This window comes from Annulohypoxylon truncatum (assembly GCF_022578515.1).
Source record: "Annulohypoxylon truncatum strain CBS 140777 unplaced genomic scaffold F4807scaffold_17, whole genome shotgun sequence".
Classification (NCBI taxonomy): Eukaryota; Fungi; Ascomycota; class Sordariomycetes; order Xylariales; family Hypoxylaceae; genus Annulohypoxylon; species Annulohypoxylon truncatum.
In genome coordinates, this window is record NW_025953803.1 from 359,243 (window position 1) to 371,984 (window position 12,742).

Here is a 12,742-nt window from a genome sequence, read left to right on the forward strand (position 1 = left end):
GATGCTAAACGCTTGTATGAATCCGTAGGTATCTAAAGGAGACACAAGACCCTGAGAATTCTGAAGCTCTACTGCCGAGCATACTAATTCAGAAAGGTGAACGCCGAACTCTCGTAGCTGATGCTGACACCGATGGATCGGAGTTGTTGTCGGTCGGGTGGGACCCTCATGTCACCGATCCAATTGTCATGAAATCAACCGGCTTCCGCTTAGACACAGGAGACCGCGTATCCTGAGGTTATCCTATCTTCGACAAGGGTGATCTCTTTCTATGTGCAGTATGATGGGCCATAAGACCGAAAAAGGCGGAACTTTCTAAGACGACGTGAATAAACACGCTAGGTGCCGGTGTTGATATGGCCTTGCGAGATCTTTACGGCTTTGAACCGAAAGATTAGAAACGGAGGCTAGATGTAACGGCACCTTTCTTATTGGGCCAAGCCTTTGATAGGATAGCTTCATCAAATAGAAGGAATACCCTCTTCGTATGCGGGGAAGTGGGGACAGCTTCTAATCTAGGAACAACTCTCTTCAAGTCAACTCACTAAGAGAACCCGAGTGAAACTTATGCTAAGAATGTGTTGGGAGGATTGCGAATAGACGAGCGGCTCACTGAGCTTTAGTGCCCATCAAGATTTAATCGCCAGTTGCGCGACGTTAATCTTCCGTATTGGCTTAGGAGTATATAACGATAAACTCACTCGAGGCCACGGCAATGGCGTACCGTCCCGTTATCGCTATTGCTGGCCTAGCCTGCGAGACTTCGACTTTCACGCCATCAAGAACGCTCGCGCCAGCGTTTCACCCTCAGCGTGATGGGGATATCGTAAAAAGGTACCCCTTTATCCAGTCCGGGACACCTTTAGGCGATGCTGCAGAGTGGCGTGGCGCGCTAATTGGCCACGCTTTACCAGGCGGTATGGTGACCAGAGACGCCTTCGAATCTCTCTCCGCCGAGATCGTTAGTCGACTTACTCAGATAACTGCTTCTACGAAGGTCGACGGGTTCTGGTTTGACATACACGGTGCTATGTGCGTCGAGGAGCTTGACGATGCGGAGTACGAGCTTCTGAAGCGCATCCGCGCGGTCATCGGACCGGATGTTTTGGTGTCGGCCTCGATGGACCTGCACGGCAACGTCTCGCGCGAACTAGCGCATCGGACAGATCTAATCACTTGTTACCGCACGGCACCTCACGTGGATGTTGCCGAGACAAAAGAGCGCGCTTGTCGAAACCTGCTTCAGTTGCTTCGACGGCAGGCGGCTGGCGAGACCGTGCGACCGTTTAAGGCTTGGGTGCCGATTCCAATTCTTCTACCAGGTGAGCAGACTTCGACGAGGGATGAACCAGCTGCGCACATTTACGCCGCTGTCCCCAAAGTCGAAGCTATGGAAGGCGTTCTAGATGCGGCGATCTGGGTTGGCTATGCCTGGGCCGACGAACCTAGGAATCGGGCCGTGGTCGTCGTCACCGGCTGGGATAAGCAGGCCGTAACCACAGGCGCAGAGAAATTGGCGCATTTATTCTGGGATTCGCACGAGGACTTCACTTTTGTCGCTCCCACAGGATCATTCAAGGAATGTCTGGATACCGCATTAGCATCTGAAAAGCGCCCGTATTTCATCTCGGACTCTGGCGATAACCCCACTGCGGGCGGTTCTGGAGATGTCACCTGGGGCTTAACGCAGCTACTTGCGCGTCCGGAGTTCAAGTCTGAATCAGGCCCGAAGGTCATCTACGCCAGCGTACCAGGACCTGATGCGGTCCAAAAAGCAGTCGACGCGGGCATCGGAGCAATAGTGACAGTGACAGCCGGTGCAGAAGTAGATAACATCCACGCTGGACCGATAACCATGACAGGCCGGGTGCACTCAATAAAGCATGGAGACAGACACGCAGAGACCGAAGTGGTTCTGCAAGTGGGCAGCGTCTTCGCGATCTTGACGAAACTGCGCAAGCCGTACCACCACGAGAGCGACTTCACAGAACTTGATCTTAAGCCTCGTTCTACAGATATTGTCATCGTGAAGATCGGCTATCTAGAACCGGAGCTGTACGATATGGCCAAGGACTGGATGCTGGGTCTTACGCCTGGTGGCGTCGACCAAGACCTCGAAAGATTGGGACACAAACGGATTTTACGTCCAATGTGGCCGTTCGACCGTTCATTTAAAGAACCAGATCTTTCTGCGAGATTGATTTCCATGTCTAATGAGCCAATATAGACCAATATGACTATCAACCGTGACGTAAGATGCATGATGAAATGTTACCGATTTTGAGTTGTTCATCTTCTACGTAAAATTACTTAGAATTTACAAGATCAGGAAGTACAGCACAAGTATCACGTATTTAGTGGCTGGTCAGTTAGCGTACTAGCTTTGATGTCATCCAATGATTCACTTAGCCGCTTCGTGTTCTCCTTCAGGCACGAGCATGCCATGCAGTCCTTTGTATGGGGCTGGCTCGGCGGGCTTCCACCCGCTTTTCTGCAGGAAGTCTGCATCCGCGAGCTTGAAGACTTCGACTTTGAGCGGTCGACAGCACTTAATCATCTCCTTCTCGCTATCAGCGCCGAACCCCCATAGCGACAGGTCGCCCCCCGGACACGTGCCTTCATGACGTTAGTAACGGCATAATCGTATGAGTAATAAGGGTATATATGACGAGAACTATGCATACTCAAAGCCATTAACACATCCTGCTCAGCCAGGAACTCGATGTAATCTCCCTTCTGCGCCGGACACGGGTTCATAAAGTAACGGCCCTGCTCGTCGAGCCCGGTGACCTGGAAAATATTAATGACGTCGTGGACGTCGCTCTCGCTGAGGCCGAAGGGCAGGACGGCCCGCGTGAGGTTGGAGTGGCAGTGGAAGTCGTACCCCTTGCCGGCGAGCACGCTGGATATGTACCCGTCGCAGCGCGTGCCCAGCAGATCGTGGACGCGGCCGCCGTGCTCGTCGACGCCGTACCACGACAGGCTGTCGTCGACGATGGTCACGAGCGGGCGCATGTAAGGCAGGCACGACCACAGCTTGTCGTGCGTCGACACGTGCGACGAGTACAGCTGCTTCGTGCGCGCCGCCCAGAACCGCTCGCGCGGGTTGTGCGCGTTCCAGATATTCAGGTCGCCTAAGTAAGGGTGTCTTTTTTTAGTAAACTTTGTTTGCTTCGAATTCATGCATGGATAATTAATAAGAGCGAAAAACTGCGCTTGCTCTTCTCTATTATTCGCACGTACCGACCTGCGGGCCCTCGGGGGTGCTGATCCGGATGATGGACCCGGCAGGCGCCTTCCACGCTCTCCCAGATCTGATAGGGATCACGAACTCTTCGATCGTAGTTCGCGGTGCCGTCGCGATCGAAGTATATAAGTCCTTGTCAACCGTTAACGGCGACCCAGTTACAGGGAGATAGGCCGGTTTCGGCTTCGGGATTGGCCTTCGAGCCTTTAGGCGTGCCTCGGCTTCCTCCTTGTCCAGGGGCATTATATAGGTACAACCTCTTTAAAAAGTGATGATATTTAAGCTGAGTAATAAGACTACCAGTATAGACTCCCTGGAAGCTTCGTTCAAGAATATAGATGTATGAATTTGTTCTAAAGCACGACGATAATGCTCTCTATTGTGATTTATATCGCGCCGCGCTTACGGAGCAATGTGGAGTACTGTATCGTTAGAAGCGGGCGAACTAGTCGAGACTTAGGACGGGACCCCCTTTATACCTATCTCATCGGATATCTCCTACATACAGTTCTAGTGAACTTATTATCCAATAGTCATTTGTCAGTCTCGTCCAGATAATGTCTATGATAAAAGACGTCTATCCTTTGCGAAATCATCGTCGTGGTTTCTTTCCTCAAGATAATCGTGTACTGGATGTTCGTGAGAGTATTGAAGGGTGGTCTCACTACAATGAATCAACGCCTTCATTATTTGAGAACCACTATGTAGATGACATCCCATCTTTATGCAATTCTCTCGACCTCCTCATAAACAAGATCCTTCCTTTATCCGAGTACTACATACAGCCCCAACCGTCCTATACCGAAGACACGCATCTATAATTGCTGGTCAAATTATACACAATTAGAAAAAGGGTCGTAAATATTCATGACATCGTCCAATCCGCATCCGGACCTCCAGGATACCATGCGCATTCACGTCGGAAATAAGTGAAAGCTCTGTCATGCTGATCAGCTTTCACATACGTGCGCCCACGAGCCCTAGGCCCACTCCGGCAATGACGCCAGCCATACAAGCGGCAGTAGGCCGTGGTGCTTGATTCCCAACGACAAATCCGCCTGTCGAGCCGGCTGATGCGCATTGGGATGTCTGCAGGTTATAGCAAGCCTCAGATGACAAGCTGGAGCAGACTGACGTCGCTGTTGCCGAAGGGAGTGCGGTGCCTTGAGTTGCCGCGATTGTTGTTCCACCTCCTCCCGGAACCACAATAGTGACCCCGTAGGTCCCACCGCCTGAGCCTGCCAAGTCCGATATGCAGGCCTGGTAATTGCTCGAACATTGATTAAGAGCCGATGTGCATGCGACCGAATTGGCAAATGATGTTGGTATGTATGGAAATGTGAAATACGTGTTGCTCACGTAGGAGACGGGAGTTGTTGTACCAGTAGGTGCTACTCCGGTACATGTTGCTCTATAATTAAACGTAAGTTTCAAGTTATATCATGGGAATATTTTCTTATCTTAAGGCAACTCACGTCGTAGGACAGCAGGCTGCTGAGCTATGCGCATCTAGGGAGCATAATTGACCATTCTCACAGCAGGTGCCCGCGAAAGCAGCACCTCGATCTTCGCAACTGAAATAGTTGGCAGGACAAGTGAGGTCTCTCTCGAAGATAGCTGGAGAGCTAAAATGCTGGACTGCGCTGAACCCGAGTGTGCTGGCGATGGGTTCGGCAAGGGCAAAGGTCGTCGCAGCTATGGAAGAGAGCGCAACATATGGATAAGGCGTTAACCGCATCTTCTATCCAGGGTATTTTCGAGCATCAAGGTAGTCGGTCACCTCCGCGCTTGGCGGTGACAGAGGTTATAGCAAAGGATATAGGATATAAAGAGGCCGAGCAAAGTCAACGAAGAGTTTTTTTTGGGTATCTAAATCGGGTATGTCGGTATTCCAATTCACCGCTCGCGATGTTGCAGACACGAGGTGGGGAGTGGCTTGTTGGCTGGCAGCACGTTACTGGTCTTCTCAGTTTTAGGTACGTATAAGTATAAGGGTTCAGCGCCTAAGTTGGATTGGTAATATTCAAGATAGAATCGAATGTTGAAGTTGTTCATGTCAAGTCGTAAGTGGCTTTGAAAATTAGAAATTGGAAGGTTAAGAATTGTGTACGTACAACAATATGTACAATAGATAAACTTATCTCCACAGGCAAATAGGAAGGAGCAAATCAGCAGGTTTTGGGAAGGTCCAGACTGAACACACTGCAGTGAGGTGATGTCAAATTGTTTTAGCAAGCGGTTGTTCGCCCAGCAACCATCTGGATCGCCGGAGGTACTCGACCGATGTGGGGGGAGGGGTCGAGATCCCTGTAGGTACCTTGTACCGTGCACATGGCACATGCACCGCTGACAACCTTAGAACCTTTTGATTTGCACGGTACTAGGTACATAGTATGCATTGTTCAATCTCAATATTGAGACCTCGATCTTTGTTTGTCGAGAATCCCAATTGTTAATTGTTCATATGTCATTTTCAATTACTAAATCTCGAAGATTGAAACTTGATGAATCGTAAAATGTGTACGGTCTATGTGTTTTGTCTCAGGACTCTTATAAACGCCTAGACATCTCTATTTGAATAAGACATAGTATGCAATGATTTTGACACTGTCTGTCTCCAGATTTTCAAAGCTCAATCCGCAATCTTATGTTCTTAGATCACACATGCGATCGAACGAAAATCAATAATAGAAAATAATTTCCCGATCTCTTCACCCGCAACCGACGTTAATCGAGATTAAGGAATGGTGAGGAAGAATATAAATCACATTCGATGAGTTCTTTCGGTAGCCCAGGTTCAGGTCCTTACGCCGGAAAGCCAATCCCGTATGTCTCCTATCTAATACAATCCTTTTCGAAAGAGTGAGAGAACTCATTCGCACCTAGGCCACAGCGCGGTAGCTTCCCCTTAGATCATGATGGTCGGTGAACCCCAATTATTCACTGTCGCATTGTCACTTGCTGATGTCACGTCTTTAGGCGAATGCAAGGCTGTCATGACAAAGTATCTCTCATGTATTAGGAAAGTCAAGGGCATGAATGACGAGGAGTGTCGTAGCCTCGCCAAGTCTTATCTGTCGTGCCGTATGGATCGGTAAGCACCTGCTTCTAATCCAAGATTTACCGAACTCTTCTCATTGCGTAGGAATCTCATGGCGAAGGACGACTTTAAGAACTTGGGCTTTGCGGACCCGGATCCGCCGTCCAATTCGGAGTCTCAGGGGCGGTAGTATGGTACCAATCGCCTTCAACCTGAAAACGCCAAAAATATTCCATTACCCGAATATCGGCTCTGAGTAGATAGTAAGCTGCTCTCCAGCATACTGATTACTATTACTATATCAGTCACGGTCTTAGTAGGGGGTATTGATGGACACTATGAGCTCTTAACTCCAAGGACCAACCCAATTTCCTCCTATCATACACCGGAGAAAACGGCTATAAAGCCCAGACGAAGTTTGATATGGTCGGGTATATATATTGTACATCACCAGATGGTAAATATATTCAACGTTCCTGTTCCCATGTACATACTTGAAGCCACCATACTTGAAGTACCTAGGTAGTTATTAGTACAGTAAACGAAACAGTGGACTCGAAACCACACATAGGTAACTACCTAGGTAAACTATACATCTGTATGTACCTACACACTTTAGTCAGACGTCGCCGTTTTTACCAGACTTCTACCTTTCATACCTACCTTCTTCATGATCTGATTACACATACGAAACCAATTGACTATATCCGACTTATTCCCAAATCCGGTTAAAGTTGGAGCTTACCAGAACTCCGGGTCCGGAGCAGGGTCGATGGAGAACCGGTTAAGACGATCCATTCGGCTTATGAAGAACCGAAGCTTTGACATGCTTTCAGATATTTCAGCATTTTTCGTCACGTATACTCATTAGAAAACATGCCATATAGCACCCTCAGGACCCGGCCTTTGAGGTATCTTTCTACTGTCTCCTCTCAAAGTCTCGGTTCAGCCCGTTTAACACGGATTCTCCCGCAGAGTCGCCGGTATTCGAGCAACGATGCAGCCTACGACGCAACTCTGAGCAACCTCAAAATAGGTGGCCATACCAGGATTATCTTCCAAGGGTTTACAGGTTCATCTCGCTCTTACCCCCCATAGTAGTCAACAGTTTCTCACATTGTAAGTTTAGGGAGGCAAGCCACCGCAAATGCTCGTGAATCTATAGCATGGGGCACCAAAATAGTCGGGGGCGTGACACCGGGTCGAGACGGAGAACACTTAGGCTTGCCAGTCTATCCTACAGTCCGCGGTGTATGGAAATTCCAGTCTAGTCTAATTTCAAAGAGTAAACTAGAGTTGACAGAAATCCATCCCTCTAGGCTGTAGATGAACTTAAACCAGATGCAACGGCCGTCTACGTAGCCGCAAAAGATGCTGTCAACGCCATCGAGGAGGCCATCAAAGCCGAAGTACCACTCATCGTTGCCGTGGCCGAACATATACCTGTTCATGATATGCTTCGGGCAAGTATTTCGTTTTCATAACCACATACTAACACATACACGAGAAATATGAAGTTATATGATTCTAATTCAATCTAGATTATGTCCATGTTAAAAACACAAAGCGTATGTCGATTAGTTGGCGCCAACTCACCTGGCATCATCTCGGTCACTGGAAAATGCAGAATTGGTTAGTGAATATTGTTATTGTGCTCAACTATGCATAACCCATAACTCAGAATACTCCTTATAGGTTTCCAACCACTACCGTGTTTTAAACCAGGACGAGTAGGAATTGTGGCAAGATCAGGGACGTTGAGCTATGAGGGTAGGTCTACCATTATTTTCATGATTCTATGCATCGAGCTCTAACCCTCCTTGCCAGCCGCTGCCTCCACCTTTAGATCCGGGCTGGGCCAGAGTATGTGTATAGGCGTCGGTGGTGATATTGTACCAGGAACGACTTTAAAGGAAGGTTTACAGATCCTCATCGAAGATAAGGACACAGATGCCATTGCATTAATAGGAGAAATTGGAGGGGATGCTGAGCTCGACGCTGCTGACTTGGTTAGGAGACACCTAAAACAGTCTGCAAATCCGAAGTGAGTATCCGTGGACCTTCTATCATAGCATCGATATTGACAAGGATGCCTTCGGCAGACCAGTTGCAGCCCTCGTTGGAGGAGTCAACGCTCCCTCGGGACGAATCATGGGCCATTCTGGAGCATTTTCTCTCCCTGGTGACCCATCAGCTCGAACCAAAATTGATGCCTTGAAGGCAGCTGGAGCAGTCATAGTGAATCACCCTTCCAGATTCGGGCCAGTATTAAAATCTATTCTAGATAGCACAACAACCGCTGGTGCTGGTGCCACTCCAGGCCAGGGCCCTCAGCGAAGAGAAATGCACACCTTAGCTCGTCGACCTACTTTAACCCGACACACATCATGCCAAGAGCTCGAATTTCAAAGGCGGAGTATATACCTACCCCAGGAAGCTTGCTTGGCGTATCTGCGCGAGCGCGAAATCCCCATCTCTTATGGAGTTGATCCGGATTCCCAGAAGATGCTCGCAATAACCATCAACAGATCGACCAGAAGGCCTTGTGTGATCGCCTCCCCGACAAGACACATATCCGACGTAAGAAAATTTGACTTTACCTATGGCCTCCCAAAAGCAGATGACATGCCACTGGAAGGTATAGTCAGGCACCTCCAACTTGACCCAAAGTCCGGCGATTCCTTGAGATCCCTGATAGACGAACTCATAATGCTTTTCATAGGCAAGGAATTCTTCCTCGTACAAACCTGGATCACCGAAGCTCCTCGCGCCAGTAAGAAGATCCTGGTCACAGGGGCGCACTACGGTTTTGATACCGCTTCGGCCAAAAGTTGTGGGCGGCACATGGATGTCCTAGAGCTTCGCAATACAAGCGCCGAAGACCCGGACGAACTTGCCGCTGAGAAGGAGGGGATTGTGTATATCAAGCTTAAGGACGGTAATATCGGCACTCTAGTTAACGGTGCGGGGTTGGCTATGAACACAGTGGACGCGCTGGCCGAGGTAGGAGGCCGCGCGGCGAATTTCTTGGATACGGGTGGAAAGGCGACGAGTTTAACGGTGAAGAAGAGCTTTGAGTTCATATTAAAGGACTCAAGAGTCAAGGTACCTTTTCCCCTTCCCCCCTTCTAGACACATACTTTATCAAGATGTAAAGCTTACAATCCACTCTCCATCGTAGTGTATATTCGTCAACATCTTTGGCGGTCTGACACGCGGCGATATGATCGCGGAAGGTGTGATCATGGCGTTTAAGGAGTTGAAGATGAAGGTGCCGGTTGTGGTGCGAATCCGTGGAACGAATGAGAAGGAAGGACAAGATATCATCGCCCAGAGCGGGTTGCCGTTGTTCGCTTTTGACGATTTTGATGAGGCTGCTGCTAAGGCTGTCGAGTTGACTCAAGGTGATATTGTCAACTCATAGACAAGGCATAGATTCATCTAGTACTACGATAGAGTACATGCGAATTCGTACTGATACACATGTTTATACAGCCCAATATTGCTGTAAATTTTGTTTCCCTACCTGTCTATACCATGAATAATGCCGTATTTTAGCTTTGAACGCTTACAATTTTCTTAAACCCGTTCTATGACCCAAAGGCCCTTAACGATTGAAAATGGCCTTCGAGAAGGTTGAGACCTCGGGTCACTATTATGCGACTGAGTTTCCAAAGCCGACGACAAGACGCCCTCATCACGGATGGCAAGCTCGCGCTCTTCTTTTTCAAGACGGACTTGTTCTAGTTCCCAGACTTTCCAAGCTCTGAGAGCCCAGCCTATTTCGAAAGCGTTAGCCAATTGGAATCACAGATCGAGTTATAGGTAGACATGTATCAAGCAAGTTTTGATATATCTCTTTATGGTATATCTTTATGATGTAACTTTACGACTTATCCCTAGGTATGAGCAGGTTGTGGAGCGGTGAGACCTACCGAATATAAATGCGCCTATGTAGAAAAATGCGGTGAGGAGCTGGACGCGGATGTAACCCCCTTCTCCTGGCCGCCTTAGGCTTACAGCGATAACCTCAGCGAACGTTGCCGGTAATACGAGCACAAGCCACGTCATTGATAGTGCTATGCAGTAGTTAGTATGTCGTAGTTAGGAGAAATCGTTGCTAGCAGCATTATGAAGATGCCGGGCCGTAAGAACTAAGGAGAGGATAGGTAAGGGGCGATGCTAAAAGCAAATTTCAGAACCGACCTGACGGGATAAGAGCAAGCCCAACAACTTCGGCGGATATAGGAGCAACAGTGGCCCACATCACGCCAGCAACGCTACCACTAAGGAGGGCAAACACTATGCAGCCAGCAAAGGTTTTGGTGCCAAATATCCAGAAGAACAAGCAGAGGAGCCCGCAGAACAATGTACTGAGATTCGCGATATTCAAACGGCCGACGGAGTCACTTGAAAGTCCTATGAGTGGTCTTCCGAGTCCCTGGGACACTATATCACATAGGTAGTTAGCCTCATTCACCGGCGATAGTAGTAAGGTAGGGTACCCACAGTTAAACAATGCCCCTACTAAAGAGGCTTGAGAAGCCGTCAAGCCAACCGACTGGGAATAATCGACGATGCTGAAGACAAGTATGACGTATGCAATGAGCGATAGTACCATCCAAGCCTGCATTAAGAGGAAGGACGGCCTCTTGAACAGTTTCCAGTCAAAGGCTACATGAACAGAGCCGATAGCTGCATTCCGATCCCGGATAAGGTAGGCGGCGACACTGTTTACTACGAAACAGATGATAGCTATAATGCGGAACGCCCATGGAAGGCTAATATTAGAGATCATCGCATTGGTCGCCAGCGAGTAGCATAGGCCACCAAAGCCGGACCCGGAAGCGGCAATGGAGTTGGCGAACGACCGACGTTTTACAAACCATTGAGGAGGGACAGATGCGGAGGCGACAAAGCAGAGGCCCATGCCCAAGCCGAAGCTCACTCCCTGGCTCAAGACCAAGTGCCATAACTTTGATGCGAAAGAGGAGCCGATGAACCCAATTCTGTAAGAGGTCAGCATGTGAACCGCGTGGATAGTTTGGAGATGGTCCTACGTCTCAAATATAACCCCAAGAAATATAGTTCGTCGCGTGCCGCATCGCTTCCATCCCACCAGAGAAGTGGCCAGCGGGGAAGCAAGAAGGGCTGTGACGCTGTTAGTAAGACATAGCAATACCCTATATACTGAGAGGAATATATAGGTACCTATGGAGATAGATAATCCGCCAACGAAGGCATATCCGAGCTCGCTAGCTCCAAATGTGCCTGTTCTAAGGTAATAAGCGAGGAACACAGCATAACTCTAGGGGTGGCATAGAACGATTAGAAAATTTTGATATTGACTTGTCTTAGACAACGTTGGAACTTGCTTACCGAGTTGAGTCCCCAGGTATGAGCATTGAGTATGAAAACACCGAAAATCACAACCCTAAGAGGACACTAGTTAGCATCGGCCACATTTTAAAGTCAGATCTTTCAAGATTGATCGCCGAGTAACTAACCAGCCATAGCCGCCTTCCTTAAACTCGTCCTGCGACTGAGCATTGTATTGAGGTTGAGAAGCGATTTCATTGGGTGCGTCATTACCATTCTCGATGTTCTCTTGTCCTCTATTGGATACCGTCATGGCGACTAGAGATAATTCAAGGCGGCGAGTGGTAAATCAAGGGAAAATCGAACTAGGTAGATTATTGGTTCATAAGATTCACATTGCCGAAAACAAAGAAGGCTACTATTCATATATGACATCAAGAAACTGAGCTTAGATTTACGTTTAGACACATGTATTATAACCCTCTGAAAATATCTGTATGCTCACTCATTATGTAAAAATCAACCGGGAATAACAATCCCTCGGTAATAATTTGCACTACCATAAAAGACCTAGTAAATCTCTAGGTAAGCCAATTTGCTCTGCTAGCAAAGACCGATCGCCACATATGCCCGATACCGACTCCCGCGGGAACCGCCCCACGGGGTTTGCGGTTTAGTAAGGCAATTGGTGATGCTTGAAGCTATCACCTGCGTATGTGTAACTGGCATCTCCGTGTCCGGAGAGGGCGTCACCTATCGCATTCGCCAACAATAATATGAGATAAGAGGGAAATATCGAACGTAAGGGGTATTAGGGATTAGTATGTGTTAGTATCGGAGAGATGTCTCACTCAAGCGTTGGTCTCCGTCATATAATGACCCCAGAGAATAGCGATCGCTTATCGGTGGTCATGGCCTGACGGTGAAGTAGTCAATCTAACTCGGAAAATCGGCCGGAGCAAAAATCTTTTATGACCGATCCATCTCTGATACTGTCTTGGCGTGAAGAAACAAAGGCCCCTGCTGTGCCGCCCGGTCCATGGTGCGGTGAGTCACCGTCAAGAGTTAAAGAAAAAGGCTACCCCCCAAAACTCCTGAGCCGGTATCCAGAGAATTACATCCGCAAGTATCTCGGT

At 48.4% G+C, this 12,742-nt stretch overlaps 6 protein-coding genes across 6 annotated transcripts; 3 read left to right on the forward strand and 3 right to left on the reverse strand.

Annotated features, from left to right (window-relative positions):
- Positions 1–134: 134 nt before the first annotated feature.
- On the forward strand, positions 135–2,390 carry F4807DRAFT_94062 (Microcystin LR degradation protein MlrC). The gene has a single exon (XM_048003683.1). It carries the CDS (start codon positions 716–718, stop codon positions 2,225–2,227), a length of 1,512 nt encoding a protein of 503 aa, XP_047853982.1. The 5' UTR covers positions 135–715; the 3' UTR covers positions 2,228–2,390.
- F4807DRAFT_94020 (uncharacterized protein) lies at positions 2,315–3,649 on the reverse strand. Its single transcript, XM_048003681.1, has 3 exons — positions 3,244–3,649; positions 2,685–3,134; positions 2,315–2,616 (listed from the first exon to the last, which is right to left on the reverse strand). The coding sequence occupies exons 1-3, from the start codon at positions 3,488–3,490 to the stop codon at positions 2,402–2,404; spliced, it is 912 nt and encodes a 303-aa protein (XP_047853983.1). The 5' UTR covers positions 3,491–3,649; the 3' UTR covers positions 2,315–2,401.
- A 355-nt stretch (positions 3,650–4,004) lies between these two features.
- Positions 4,005–5,064, reverse strand: F4807DRAFT_94045 (uncharacterized protein). Its single transcript, XM_048003682.1, has 2 exons — positions 4,723–5,064; positions 4,005–4,658 (listed from the first exon to the last, which is right to left on the reverse strand). Exons 1-2 carry the CDS (start codon positions 4,983–4,985, stop codon positions 4,205–4,207), a joined length of 717 nt encoding a protein of 238 aa, XP_047853984.1. The 5' UTR covers positions 4,986–5,064; the 3' UTR covers positions 4,005–4,204.
- A 620-nt stretch (positions 5,065–5,684) lies between these two features.
- F4807DRAFT_426771 (uncharacterized protein) lies at positions 5,685–7,054 on the forward strand. The gene is made up of 4 exons (XM_047998099.1): positions 5,685–6,073; positions 6,134–6,168; positions 6,227–6,341; positions 6,393–7,054. Exons 1-4 carry the CDS (start codon positions 6,021–6,023, stop codon positions 6,475–6,477), a joined length of 288 nt encoding a protein of 95 aa, XP_047853985.1. The 5' UTR covers positions 5,685–6,020; the 3' UTR covers positions 6,478–7,054.
- Positions 7,055–7,163: 109 nt separating this feature from the next.
- On the forward strand, positions 7,164–9,711 carry F4807DRAFT_451806 (succinyl-CoA synthetase-like protein; the record flags this gene model as incomplete). Its single annotated transcript, XM_048000267.1, has 8 exons — positions 7,164–7,359; positions 7,417–7,538; positions 7,607–7,750; positions 7,829–7,919; positions 7,983–8,057; positions 8,115–8,331; positions 8,390–9,392; positions 9,469–9,711. The coding sequence occupies 8 exons, from the start codon at positions 7,164–7,166 to the stop codon at positions 9,709–9,711; spliced, it is 2,091 nt and encodes a 696-aa protein (XP_047853986.1).
- A 29-nt stretch (positions 9,712–9,740) lies between these two features.
- Positions 9,741–11,919, reverse strand: F4807DRAFT_467679 (MFS general substrate transporter; the record flags this gene model as incomplete). Its single annotated transcript, XM_048002520.1, has 8 exons — positions 9,741–10,066; positions 10,223–10,366; positions 10,494–10,736; positions 10,797–11,296; positions 11,348–11,438; positions 11,499–11,595; positions 11,667–11,721; positions 11,795–11,919. 8 exons carry the CDS (start codon positions 11,917–11,919, stop codon positions 9,867–9,869), a joined length of 1,455 nt encoding a protein of 484 aa, XP_047853987.1. The 3' UTR covers positions 9,741–9,866.
- Positions 11,920–12,742: the final 823 nt, after the last annotated feature.

What these genes read in the sequence shown, in the direction of transcription:
- F4807DRAFT_94062 (XM_048003683.1), top strand. Translation starts at nt 716, where the DNA reads ATGGCGTACCGTCCCGTTATCGCTATTGCTGGCCTAGCCTGCGAGACT.
- F4807DRAFT_94020 (XM_048003681.1), bottom strand. Translation starts at nt 3,490, where the DNA reads ATGCCCCTGGACAAGGAGGAAGCCGAGGCACGCCTAAAGGCTCGAAGG. An exon ending in CCCCGAGGGCCCGCAGGTCG is followed by an intron (nt 3,135 to 3,243) that starts GTACGTGCGAAT and finishes ACCCTTACTTAG; the next exon opens with GCGACCTGAATATCTGGAAC. An exon ending in GGATGTGTTAATGGCTTTGA is followed by an intron (nt 2,617 to 2,684) that starts GTATGCATAGTT and finishes AACGTCATGAAG; the next exon opens with GCACGTGTCCGGGGGGCGAC.
- F4807DRAFT_94045 (XM_048003682.1), bottom strand. Translation starts at nt 4,985, where the DNA reads ATGCGGTTAACGCCTTATCCATATGTTGCGCTCTCTTCCATAGCTGCG. An exon ending in GCAGCCTGCTGTCCTACGAC is followed by an intron (nt 4,659 to 4,722) that starts GTGAGTTGCCTT and finishes GTTTAATTATAG; the next exon opens with AGCAACATGTACCGGAGTAG.
- F4807DRAFT_426771 (XM_047998099.1), top strand. Translation starts at nt 6,021, where the DNA reads ATGAGTTCTTTCGGTAGCCCAGGTTCAGGTCCTTACGCCGGAAAGCCA. An exon ending in TACGCCGGAAAGCCAATCCC is followed by an intron (nt 6,074 to 6,133) that starts GTATGTCTCCTA and finishes ATTCGCACCTAG; the next exon opens with GCCACAGCGCGGTAGCTTCC. An exon ending in CTTCCCCTTAGATCATGATG is followed by an intron (nt 6,169 to 6,226) that starts GTCGGTGAACCC and finishes TCACGTCTTTAG; the next exon opens with GCGAATGCAAGGCTGTCATG.